The 12,749-nt window shown below is 49.2% G+C and overlaps 1 protein-coding gene across 1 annotated transcript in view; it reads right to left on the reverse strand.

Annotated features, from left to right (window-relative positions):
- LOC107123597 (endothelin-converting enzyme 2-like) overlaps window positions 1-10,132 on the reverse strand; it is a 36,533-nt gene extending 26,401 nt beyond the window's left edge. Inside the window, exon 1 of the mRNA XM_015426855.1 lies at window positions 9,959-10,132. Within this exon, the coding sequence (XP_015282341.1) occupies window positions 9,959-10,132 (174 nt within the window). The remainder of the gene's footprint in view (window positions 1-9,958) is intronic.
- Window positions 10,133-12,749: the final 2,617 nt, after the last annotated feature.

Consider the following 12,749-nt stretch of genomic DNA (forward strand, 5'->3'; position numbering starts at 1 on the left):
TACAAGCTCTCCCTCCTCTGTGAGGGCAGATCTGCATGTCCCCCCCCCCATAGCTAGCAATCCAAAACAGTCCAGTGGCACCTTTAAGGCCAAGGTTTATTCAGGTACAAGCTCTCCCTCCTCTGTGAGGGCAGATCTGCGCGTCCCCCCCCCAATAGCTAGCAATCCAAAACAGTCCAGTGGAGCCTGAGCGGTGGGTGTTGCCTTCTGACACACTTCCGGTGATGTCACGGGGTGTGGCATATGCAAATGTTATGCTAATGAGCTCCTGCACCTCTTTTTCTACGAAATGACCCCTGGCTAAGACAAAAACGTGTGAGCTGGAGGCTGAAAAACTGTGAGCTGGCTCACACTAACTCGGCTTCGAGGGAACATTGATGGTGGCCCAAAACGGCGTAGGAATTCACACAGCAATGCCCATGGCAGCTCATGCTCACCGCCTCCACGCATCATTTCACTCACTCTGTGAAAATCTGCCAGCTTTGGCGATGGTCCAAATGACCTCCTGTGTTCTTCTGCAAACCTGAGAACAGCTCTGACGGGTGGGCCAGCCAGATACCGGTTGGACAACTTTGGCTCAGGGGCTGGAGGCCATGGTGGGACGGTTGAAACGCAGCCGGCTGAGACTGAACCCTGCTAAGACGGAGGTTCTGTGGCCAACTACGGGGGATTCAATTTTGGAGTGGCCGAATTAGTGTTCCCTCCAAGCTGAGTTCGTGTGAGCTAGCTCACAGTTTTTTAGCCTCCGGCTCACACGTTTTTGTCTCCGCTAAGGAAGGGATGGCTCCAGAGCAAACAAACTGATGCAGTAGCCAGATCGCTCGCTCACAACTTTAATACCAGTCGCTCACAAAGTAGAACTTTTGCCCACAAGGCTCCCGACTTAGAGGGAACATTGGCCCTAATACCGGCATCGGCTGTCAGGAGACTGGGGGTGGTTCAGTTTGGTGTAGTGGTTAAGTGCGTGGACTCTAATCTGGGAGTTTGTAAGCCGCTCTGAGACACCTTTGGGTAGTGAAGGGTGGGGTATAAACAACAACAACAACAATACCTCCCCCTCTCCCATCTCCTCCTCCAGTTTGGTGTCGTGGTTAAGTGCGCGGGCTCTAATCTGGGAGAGCCGGGTTTGATTCCCCACTCCTCCACTTGCAGCCGGCTGGATGACCTTGGGCAAGCCGTAGTTCTGATGAGCTGTTCTTGAAAAAGAGCCGTTTCTGTCAGGAGCTCTCTCAGCCCCACCTACCTCACAGTTGTGGGGAGGGGAAGGGAAAGGAGGTTGTAAGCCACTCTGAGACACCTTTGAGCAGTGAAGGGCGGGGGCGGGGGATAAATCCAATCTCCTCTTCTTCTTCCCTATTGATGGAGGCCCAGATTACAAATGTTTCCAGACAGGTGTTTTTCCAGTAACACCAGGTCAGGTAACTGAGCCCCTTCCTTTCTCGCCACGGCCTAGCCACAGTAATCCATGAAACTCACCTCCAGATTAGACTAGAATCATAGAGTGGGAAGGGACCTCCAGGGTCATCTAGTCCAACCCCCTGCAAATGCAGGGAATTCACAAATACCCCCCTCCCCACATCCCAGTGACCCCTGCTCCATGCCCTGAAGGTGACAAACCCCCCCCCCCCTTCAGGACCTCCACCCAAACTGGCCTGGAGAAAAATTGTTTCCTTAAAATAAATTTTAAAAAAGCCCCCAGAGGGGATTTTTTTATTGCATTTTTCTATAAACTTCAACAGAAAAAAAGAGAGGGGGAAATGACATCTATGGGAGAAAGGAAAGAAAACCAAACTAAAAACCCAAGTATAGGAGATCATTACAACAGCTTGTATCCGTGTTAGTCTAAAATGCTATGATTACATTGAACATAGTCAATCAAGCTATATTATTTATCTTTACATCCATCTTTTTTCAACTGTTTAAAGAAAATCCTAAGAGCATCATTAACAATAAAAAAAGCTTTTAAGGCACCATTCCGAGTTCTTCAGCCTTCATTTTGTTTTATCTTTTCTAATCTAATTCTAATTTTTAATTGATACTCCCCCCAAAGTGGCGATCGGCATTTTGTGCGAAAGGGCCATGAGAACTAAGCACTGAGTCAAGCCTTCCTGCTCTCCCTTCTCGTGATCTGCCTCAGTTCACAGAAGCAGCTTTGCTGTCAGAGGGCCACCTAGCCTCTGCTGGAAAACCTCCAAAGAAGGAGAGCCCACCACCTCCCGAGGAAGCCTGTTCCACTGAGGAGCTGCTCTGTCAGGAAGTTCTTCCTAATGTTTAGCTGGAAACTCTTCCAACTTAATTTCAACCCGTTGCTTCTGGTCCGACTTTCTGGGGCAACAGAAAACAACTCCCCACCATCCTCTACAGGACAGCCCTTCAAGTACTTGAAGATGGCTATCATATCACCTCTCAGTCATCTCCTCTACTGTAACTCACTCTGTGCAGGGCCGCCCTTAAGACTGATCCGGAAAGTCCACCTGGTCCAGAACATGGCAGTGTGGACTCCTTACTGGAACCCTCCGAATGGCACATATCCAACCAGTGCTACGTCAGCTGCACTGGCTCCAGGTGGAGTCCCAGATCAGGTTCAAGGTTTTGGTGTTAACCTTTAAGGCCCTAAACGGTCTGGTACCCACGTATCCTCGGGACCGCCTCTCCTGGAACACCCCCCCCCCCGAGGAGCACTGAGCTCTGCAGAGAAGAACCCGCTGGTGGTCCCTAGCCCGAAAGATATTCGGCTGTCCTCGGCTTTTTCGGCCCTGGCGCCAACCTGGTGGAACTCTCTGCCAAATAACATCCGTGCCCTGCTGGACTTAATGCAGTTCCGTGGGGCCTGTAAGGCACAGATGTTCTGCCAGGCTTTTGGCTGAGGGCAGCGATGGTTTCCACCTTGCCTGACACACTGTTTCTGGTCTCTCCTCCCCACCACCAAGGCTGTTAAGGATAGGCCATTTTGGAGGTCATTATTTCAGAGGGTTGCCATACGTTAGAAGCGATTTGACGGCACTTAACACAGCCACACAAGCTGAGGGGAGGGAGAAATAAGTAAATATTGAAACAAGAGGCCCGTTTGGAGACACACATTAAGAGAGAGATAAAAATATACCTGAGCCAGACACAGCCAAAGCAAGCGTGCATATTTAAGGCACATGCAATTAACAATCTGCATATCATTTCCATGGCAGATGCCACATCAGAGTTGGCGGACAAGTTTCTTTTGCACTCCGATATTCTTACTATCAGACGCCAACGAGAAATGCCTGAGTCAGCCTCGGAAAAATCCTTAACAGATGGGGGTCTAATCACAAGAGATGAAAAACAATGACACCTGGGTGCCTCTCGGCTTTGATTGCCTCATGTGTTTCCTCTGTTATGTTTTCAGCTTCAAACTCTGGGAACGGTAAAGAGCTAGGAGCTGTAGGGCGCTTTCACACACTCTGAATAACGCACTTTCAATCCCCTTTCCGGACACTTTGTAACTGGATTTTAATGTGCGAAGCTGCAAAATCAAAATCCACTTGCAAACGATCCCTAAAGTGCGTTGGAAATAGAATGAAAGTGCATTATTCAGTGTGTGTGAAAGTGCTATTCAAACGTTTAAGCAAACGAAAGATACAGAGACGGCTGAATTGCGACTGATTATGAAGTTCAAGGCATTCTCCTGGACCGAATAGAGACCTAGGTTTCCTGGTTCCTTACCAATGCTGATTTCTCCATACCCACTAACCCTCTACATATCACACGTAATCCAATCACACCTACTGTTGTCATTCACCATCTGAAATCACTCCAGTCTCCAAGATACAAGGACAGATGGACTCGTATTCCACCTGTATCTGAAGAAGTGAGCCATGACTCACAAAAACTCCTACCCTGCCACAAATTTTGTTAGCCTGTAAGGTGCTACTGGACTCTTCTGTTCTCTAAAGAAAATGAAAGTTAGGGTTCTCTTCCTTCCCCCAACGAGGAAGTACCTAAGTGGCTGAATCCTGCCTTTCATTTAGTAAAAATACCAGGAGAACAGAACAGAAGAGAGCCTGGTAGTAAAGGAGCATGCTTAAATGAGAATCACTCATGAGTCTATGGAAAAGTTTGGAGGTTGCACCTGTCAGCTCGGGAAGCGGCTCTAATGTGGAGTTTCCGGCCAGGCAGGAGACACGATTCCCAAGCCACTGAACAATCCTTATCCTGTTCCAATGTAGATAATTTGGCATTAGTGGTTAGAAGCAGGGGTGGCCAAACTTGCTTAAGGTAAGGGCCACATAGAATAAACGTCAGATGGTTGAGAGCCGCAAGACGTGAACAAATACCGCACACACATTTTTATTGGGAAATATTCAAAATTTGCTTTTTATTAACATTATAAATGAGATTGCCAAAAATAAAAACAAAAGGGGTAAAAACAGATTTATTTGTTCAATGATATTTATCTGTCTAAGAGAGAGAGAAAGAGGTGGAAAGAAAGAATGAAAGAGGTGGAAAGAGAGAAAGAGAAAGAGAGAGAGAAAGAGGTGGAAAGAGAGAGAGGTGGAAAGAATGAAAGAGGTGGAAAGAGAGAAAGAGAAAGAAAGGTGGAAAGAACGAAAGAGTGGAAAGAGAAAGAGAGAGAGAGGTGAAAAGAATGAAAGAGGTGGAAAGAGAGAGAGAGGTGAAAAGAATGAAAGAGGTGGAAAGAGAGAAATAGAGAGAGAGGAAGAGGTGGAAAGAATGAAAGAGGTGGAAAGAAAGAGAGAGACAGAAACAAAGAAAGCAAACAGATAGTGGAGGGAGGGAAAAGAAGGAAGAGAAAGAGGAGAGTGAAAGGAAGGGAGAAAGAGAAAAGAGAAAGAAAGCAAATAGATGGGGGAGGGAGGGAGAGGTGGAAAGAAAACAACTTTAAATACATCCTTCAAGCCCCCCCCACTCCACCCCCACGCTGGCTGGCTTGGAGAATGCATTTAAAGTCAAAGTGGCTTTCTTTCTCTGCTCTCCCCCACCTCAAGCCTACTCAGGGAGGGGAACACTGGCTGGGAAAGGGAGGACGGATCGGGGAGGCATGCCTCCACTTCCACAGCCACCTTGCCGGGAGCCACACAATATGTGTGAAAGAGCCGCATGTGGCTCACAGTTTGGCCACTCCGGGGTTAGAGCGCCAGGCTAGGTCAGTGGTCCCCAACGTTTCTGAGCCCGTGGGCACCTCTGAAATCCCAACACGGCATGGTGGGTGCAGCCACAAAATGTCTGCCACAACATGTCTGCCAAAGGAGGCGGGGCCAGCCACAAAATGGCTGCCACCAAAGGGCAGACGGAAGAAGACTTTACTGGACCATGGACTCCTTTCTATAACTGGATAAGAGAGAAATATAAAGACATGAACTTTTTAATATGCCCCCGCATGGTCAAAGCAATGGTATTCCCAGTAGTCATGTATGGCTGCGAGAGTTGGACTATAAGGAAGGCCGAGCGCCGAAGAATAGATTCTTTCGAACTGTGGTGCTGGAGAAGACTCTTGAGAGTCCCTTGGACTGCAAGGAGACCAAATCAGTCAATCCTAAAAGAAGTCAACCCTGACTGTTCCCTGGAAGGCCAGATAATGAAACTGAAGCTCAAAGACTTTGGCCACCCAATGAGAAGGGAGCACTCACTGGAGAAGACCCTGATGCTGGGAAAGATTGAAGGTCAAAGAAGATGGGGACGGCAAAAGATGAGATGGTTGGACAGTGTCATCGACGCAACGAACATGAAATTGAGCCAACTTCAGAGGAAGACAGGAGGGCCTGACAGGAGCTGGTCCATGGGGTCGCAAAGAGTCGGACTCGACTGTGCGACTGAACAACAACAACAAATAAGACTTTACGAACTTTTAACTCTCGCCGTTTACCTGTGTATAACATGAAATCACAAGTAGAGGCAAGTTACATGCAGGAAATTGTCGCTTTTGCCCTTTTCCCCTACCTCTTCCCCTTCCTCACCCCTCTGTATTATAAAAACTTAATAAAAAATTATTTTAAAAAGTGGCTGCCACGGTTTACCTTCAGTCACACACAATCTCCCTCTAAGCTGTGGAGTTTTGCGAGCCAAACTTCTACTATGTGAGCGACTGACATTAGAGCTGTGAGCGAGCGATTTGGCTGCTGCATCAATGAGTTTGCTCCGGAGCCATCCCTTCCTGAACTAAGACAAAAACGTGTGAGCTGGAGGCTAAAAAAACTGTGAGCTGGCTCACACCAACTCCGCTTAGAGGCAACACTGGTCACACAGTCACTTCATTCATAGGCACCATGTTGGGGATTCCCTGGCCAAGATTCTGAGAGGACCAGATTCGAATCCCCACTCTGCCAGGAAAGCTTGCTGGGTGACCTCGGGCCAGTCACACGCTCTCTGCCTAACCTACCTCGCAGGGTTACTGTTGTGAGGGTGAAGCAGAGGAGAATGATGCAAGCTACCTTGGGTCAGAAAGGTGGGGGAAGAAAGGAAGTAAAGAAACAGCCCAGCTAGTTCCTAGGCCCTGCTCTTCTTCTCAAGATTGTAAAATAGGTCTTCCAAAGGATGGGCCAGGAAAACAGGACTCTCTAGATGTAAGGAAGTCACCCCCAATGTATGCTGAAGGCTCTTAGAAGGACAGGCTCACCGGCAGGTTGGCTCAATAATCCTGCATTTATAGCAGCTATACCTCCATTAGGAGCAGCCCTCAAAAGGGGGGGGGGTGTAAATCAAAGAAATGTTTTCGATAAATTAAGCCAATAAAGCAAACCGGAGTGGCCATTTTAGGGGGGGGGGCCGCACCGCCCTCTAGTGGCAGCCAGAAGGATTCCCATCCTGCATGTTTATAAAATGTCACCCCTGCAGCAGAAAAACCGACAGGTCCTTGCCGCTGTCTGCCTCCCCGATCGGCACTCTATCCTGTGCATCGTGGGAAAGGAATCGATCCCAGATGACCCCTCCGCTCTACGTGGAGGGAAAGCGGGGATGGGAACGAGACGGGAGCCGCTTCTCTCGAAAGCAATCACGTCGGCCGGAATTCTCCTCAATGGCGTACACTTGGGGCACCATGGTGCATGCCAACCTCTTTTCTGGAGCCTACCAAGCCGGGTGGGGCCTTCCAGAGCCAGTTTGGTGTCGCGGTTAAGTGCGCAGACTCTAATCTGGGAGAACCGGGTTCGATTCCCCACTCTTCCACTCGCAGCTGCTGGAAGACCTTGGGCAAGCCATAGTTCTGTCAGAGCTGTTCTTCAAAAAGAGCAGTTTCTGTCAGAGCTCTCTCAGCCCCGCCCACCTCACAGGGTGTCTGTTGTGGGGAGAGGGAGGGAAGGAGGTTGTAAGCTGCTCTGAGACTCTGAGTGAAGGATGGGGTATAAATCCAATCCCTTCTTCTTCCTCCTCCCCCAAAACACCCCCTCGGCAACCGGGAAAGTATGCAGAGGCCTGAGCAATGGCTACCAAGCTCTCAACTGGCATTGGAGCAAGGAAAAAAGAAAAAGAGCAAATTGGGATTCGAATAATGGAGGTCTGTCAGTCAGCTGAAAGATAATCCCCCCCCCCCCCAAGACCTTCTTCCTTTGAGGCAACACAAGCTTCGGTGGCCAAATTAGTACAGGCATCCCTGGACAGCGATCCACTCCATCATGAATGACCAGAGAGACCTGGTCACAGGGCACCTACACAGGCCCAGCAACCTTCAAACCAACAACTGTGTATCACCCCTGCCCCCTAGTGGCATGATGGTCACACAGCACAGCATTTTTAGGATGAAGGTACGATATTCCATAGATTCTTTTGAACTATGGTGCTGGAGAAGACTCTTGAGAGTCCCTTGGACTGCAAGAAGATCAAATCAGTCAATCCTAAAAGAAATCAACCCTGACTGTTCCCTGGAAGGCCAGATACTGAAGCTGAAGCTCAAATACTTTGGCCACCCAAGGAGAAGGGAGCCCTCACTGGAGAAGACCCTGATGCTGGGAAAGATTGAAGGTCAAAGAAGACGGGGACGGCAGAGGATGAGATGGTTAGACAGTGTCATCGGTGCAACGAACATGAAGTTGAGCAAACTTCAGAGGACGGCGGAAGACCGGAAGGCCTGGCATGATCTGTTCCAAGGGGTCCCAAAGAGTCGGACTTGACTGTGCGACTGAACAACAACAACGATATTCCGTTGTATATACCACCACCTTCAGCAGGCCTGCTCAAGATCTTGCTAAGGCTCCTCAGGAGGACTTACTCCCAAGGAAAGTGTTGTTAGGATTGCAGTGTTTGTCTGGCTCAAAGGACACAGATCAGACTGGTTCAGTAATAAGAAGAGAAGAAGAGACTGGATTCATACCCCATGGCCCTTCACTACCCAAGGGAGTCTCAGAGCAGCTGACAAACTCCTTTCCCTTCCCCTCCCCGCAACAGACACCCTGTGAGGTAGGTGGGGCTGAGAGAGCTCTTGATTGAGTCCATCCGTTTTATGTTCGGTCTTTCTCTCTTTTGGCCTCCATAAACTTCTTCTACCTCCGAACCTCCAGGGATTTTCCGATCTGGAGATGGCAACTGTAGGTGAAATAAAAATCTAGCAAAATACTTTCCCAAAAAATAGAGGGAGACTGAGAAGGCAGCAAATGCTGGGAAATGGGACAAGAGCGCCCTCACGTGTCAGTTCTTTGCTATAGCACACATGCTGGCAGACACTAAGCTCCCAAAGCAATTTCATTTGTGAGGGGCACACGTAAGATCCCACAATTCTGCCCCCAAACTCTGCTTTCAAGTTTCCAACCTGCACTCCCAAAGAACAAACTACACCAGGCTACAAAAATTTGTCATAACACACATACTGACTACACGCTTTGTAAGGTCAGAAACCACAGCCAGCATGGTTAAAGAGTGTCAGAGCAGCATTCTCCGAGCCACAGGTTCGAATCCCCACTCATGCCATGGAAGCTTGCTGGGTGACACACACTCTGCCTCACCTACCTCACAGGGTTGCTGTGAGGATAAAATGGATGAGAGCACAGATTCAGGTGGGTAGCCATGTTGGTCTGAAGCAACACAATAAAGTGTGAGTCCAGTGGCACCTTTTAAGACCCACAAAGTTAATTCTGGATATAAGCTTTTGTGTGCATGCACACAAAAACTGATACCAGGAATTAAACTTTGCTGGTCTTAAAGGTGCCAGTGGACTCTAACTTTCTTCTTGAGCCAGTTTGGTGTAGTGGTTAAGGGCACGGATTCTAATCTGGCAGAACCGGGTTTGATTCCCAACTCCTCCACTTGCACCTGGCTGGATGACCTTGGGCAAGCCATAGCTCTGATAAGAGCTGTCCTTGGAAATGAGCAGTTTCTGTCAAGAGCTCTCTTGGCCCCACCTTCCTCACAGGGTGTGGGTTGTGGGGAGGGGAAGGGAAAGGAGTTTGTGAGCCGCTCTGACACACCTTTGGGTAGTGAAGGGTGGGGTATAAATCCAATCTCTTCTTCTTCTTCTTCTATGGAGGAGCATAGAAAGCTTGGGTGCAAATGATTTAAACACACAAATTAAATTCTTCACCTCCGGACCAGCCTCACCTGGACAACGGAAGCAGTGGGGCAGTGGACACTTCCTTGACATTTTGGCCCCAAGGACGAGTCCTCGGGCTAGGAAAGAGGCAAGTGGACGGCCCGAAAGAAAAAAGCCCAGGAGGACGAGAAAACAGAGCCCCGAGCAAGGACGACTGACCAGTTGCCAACCTCCAGGTGGCGCCTGGAGATCTCCCGCTATTACACTTGATCTCCAGACGACAGAGATCAGTTCCCCTGGAGAAAATGGTTCCTTTAGAGGGTGGGCTCTATGGCACTATGCCTGCTGAGGTCCCTCCACTCCCCAGGCTACAGGCAGCCCCCCCCCCCCAAAAAAAAAGAATTTCCAGGTATTTCCCAGTCCAGAGCTGGCGACCGGAGCTTGACCACCGTCCCTACCCACCCACCCACCCTGGGGGGGCAGCCCGCCCGGCGGGGCGCTCACTCAAACGAGGACCCGTCCCGCCGGGCTCAGCTCGGCTTCCAGCTGTTCGCGGAAACATTCCAAGCCCCCGAACCACTCGGCCGGGGCAGCCCCTTCGTCCCGGTAGCGCGCCTCCCAGAAGCTCCGGTCCCGGTAGCGGGCGTTGCAATCCGGCAACTGCCGCCGCGGAGGCTCCCCCATGTGCTCCCCCGAGGCGAACCGAAGCCATGCGGGCGCCGCGGCACCACTCCGCCCACGTGCGCCCGCACAAACCACGTGGAGCTTCCGGCGCGGGAGGCTGGTGCCACCGCCATAGTTGTCCCCCCACCAGCAAAAAACCCCTTTCTAGGTTCCGCCGGCTAAAAGGAAGAATGCGGCAGGCGGACTCTCGTTCTCCTCTATGTTTGGCCTGTACCATGCGGAACACAAGAGGGGGTCGCGTGGCGGAATGCGCCTCCTTACAAGCCAAGCAGGCGAGACAGAAGGGCAGTTTCCCCCGAACGGCTAGCTTTCTGCGTGCGGGGATACGCTTTGGCACGGCGGAGCAACCCAAACCACAGCAACCAACCACTGCCAATGGGTGCTGGCTAGACGCAGGCTGGCCACGTCAGAGAGAGCAGGGGATGGGGGAGAAGAGTTGTCAAATCGAGGTTGAGAAACTCCTGGAGATTTGGGGGGTGGAGGACAGGGACCTCAGTGGGGTACAAGGCCATACAGCCCCCCCTCCAAAGCACCCATCTTCTCCATCAGGGGGACTGATCTCCGTAGTCTGGAGATGAGCTGCAATTCCGGGGATCCCCAAATCCTACCTGGATGCTGGTATCCCTTTGGTTGCCAACTCCAGGTGGTTCCTGGAGATCTCCTGGAATTAAGACTAATCTGCACTCTGCAGGGTACAGAGATCAGTCCTCTGGAGGAAATAACTGTTTTGGGGAGGGGACTCTATGGTGTTATAATCCTGCTAAATTCCCTCCCCTTCCCAAACCTTGAGTTCCACCTGGAAATTTCCAGGGATTTCCCAACCTGGAGCCGGCAACCTTCAACTAGAAACAATCACCTATGGCCAGTATCACAAAAGAGGAAGTGGATATTTTGTTGGATTATTTAACGCACCATTTTTTTCAATTCACACAAAAAAGTTTTTAAAATAATTCACACGACAGTTTAACCAATTAACCTATTTTTGTGGTTTGGAAATCAGTTGTAATTCTGGGAAATCTCCATCTCCCACCCCCACCTGGAGATTGGCAGCCCTGCTGGTGGAGAACCAGGTGGAACTTTACTTTCGAAGAAAAGCAGCCCGGAGCCCCACATCGCCTTAAAATTGTAATTGCCCCGATTAAGAACATAAGAACATAAGAGACGCCAATGTTGGATCAGGCCAAAGGCCCATCCAGTCCAACACTCTGTATCACACAGTGGCCAGAAATACCAGTGCCATCAGGAGGTCCAGCAGTGGGGCCAGGACATTAGAAGCCCTCCCACTGTTGACCCCCCCCCCAAGCACCAAGAAGACAGAGCATCACTTGCCCCAGAGCCCCTAGCTATACCTTGTGGCTAATAGCCACTGATGGACCTCTGTGGCTCACTAGAGTTTTAGGGGCTTAAGGCCACAGACAAACTGGAATCCAGACCCAAGAATAAACAAACACCCCTGTTCCTAAAGCACAGCAAAGATCTTTTGAGTACAATCGGGGCAACTTGAACACATGAAGCTGGCTTCTACTGCAGGGGTGTCAAACATAAGGCCCGGAAACACGAAAGTTTATGCCCAGAATTAAACTTTTGTTGGTTTTAAGTGCCACTGGACTCAAACTTTGCATGTCAAGAAGATATTCTACCACAGAGCCACACAGGCCTGTAGCCGGAATTTTTTTTTTTTTTTAAAATATATTGTATTTTAAATTTTATATAGGGTACAAACAGAAAAAGAAAAGGTGTGAGGGGGAAAGAAAAATAAACATAAGGCACTTTTAAAAAACAAATATTCAAGTCAATATAAACGTAAATGAATCAATAAATCTAGATAAACCATTATAACACCACCAATAATGCTGTTTCCCTAAAATAATCATCCGCTATTCTCAATCTGAAAAAAAAACTATGAAAAAGATTTTGTCAACAAACATTTTATATCTTATTATTATATTTATTATTATAATATATCAATTTAAAATTGCCAGAAAACCATTTAAAACGATTTATAACAACGAGGAAGTTAAAAATATTAGAAATTCCAAATAGCTGATAAAAATCACATGACTATGAGGAATGGGTAACCATTGATTGCAGCCAGAGTTTTTTGTTGGGGGGGGGGCAACACAGGGGCGGCAGCACTATGCTTTGGACAACGAGGCTTGCCAATTTCCAGGTGGAGCCTGGAGATCTCTCAGAACCATCTCCTAACTGCAGGTATCACTTCCCCTGATCACAAGACTGCAAACCGGAGGGTTTGGTGGCTCCAGATAAGAACAGAAGAACACAAGAGAAGCCAATGTTGGATCAGGCCAGTGGCCCATCCAGTCCAACACTCTGTGTCACACAGTGGCCAGAAATACCAGGTGCCATCAGGAGGTCCACCAGTGGGGCCAGGACACTAGAAGCCCCCCCACTGTTGCCCCCCCCAAGCACCAATAATACAGAGCATCCCTTGCCCCAGAGTCCCTATCTATACCTTGTGGCTAACAGCCACTGATGGACTTCTGCTCCAGATGTTTATCCAATTCTCTCTTGAAGCTGTCCAAGCTTGTAACTATCCCGTGGAAGTGAGTTCCATGTGTTAATCACTCTTTGGGTGAAGAAGTGCCCCCAAAGAGTG

This window comes from Gekko japonicus, unplaced genomic scaffold (assembly GCF_001447785.1).
Source record: "Gekko japonicus isolate JY-2015 unplaced genomic scaffold, Gekko_japonicus_V1.1 scaffold238, whole genome shotgun sequence".
NCBI lineage: Eukaryota > Metazoa > Chordata > Lepidosauria > Squamata > Gekkonidae > Gekko > Gekko japonicus.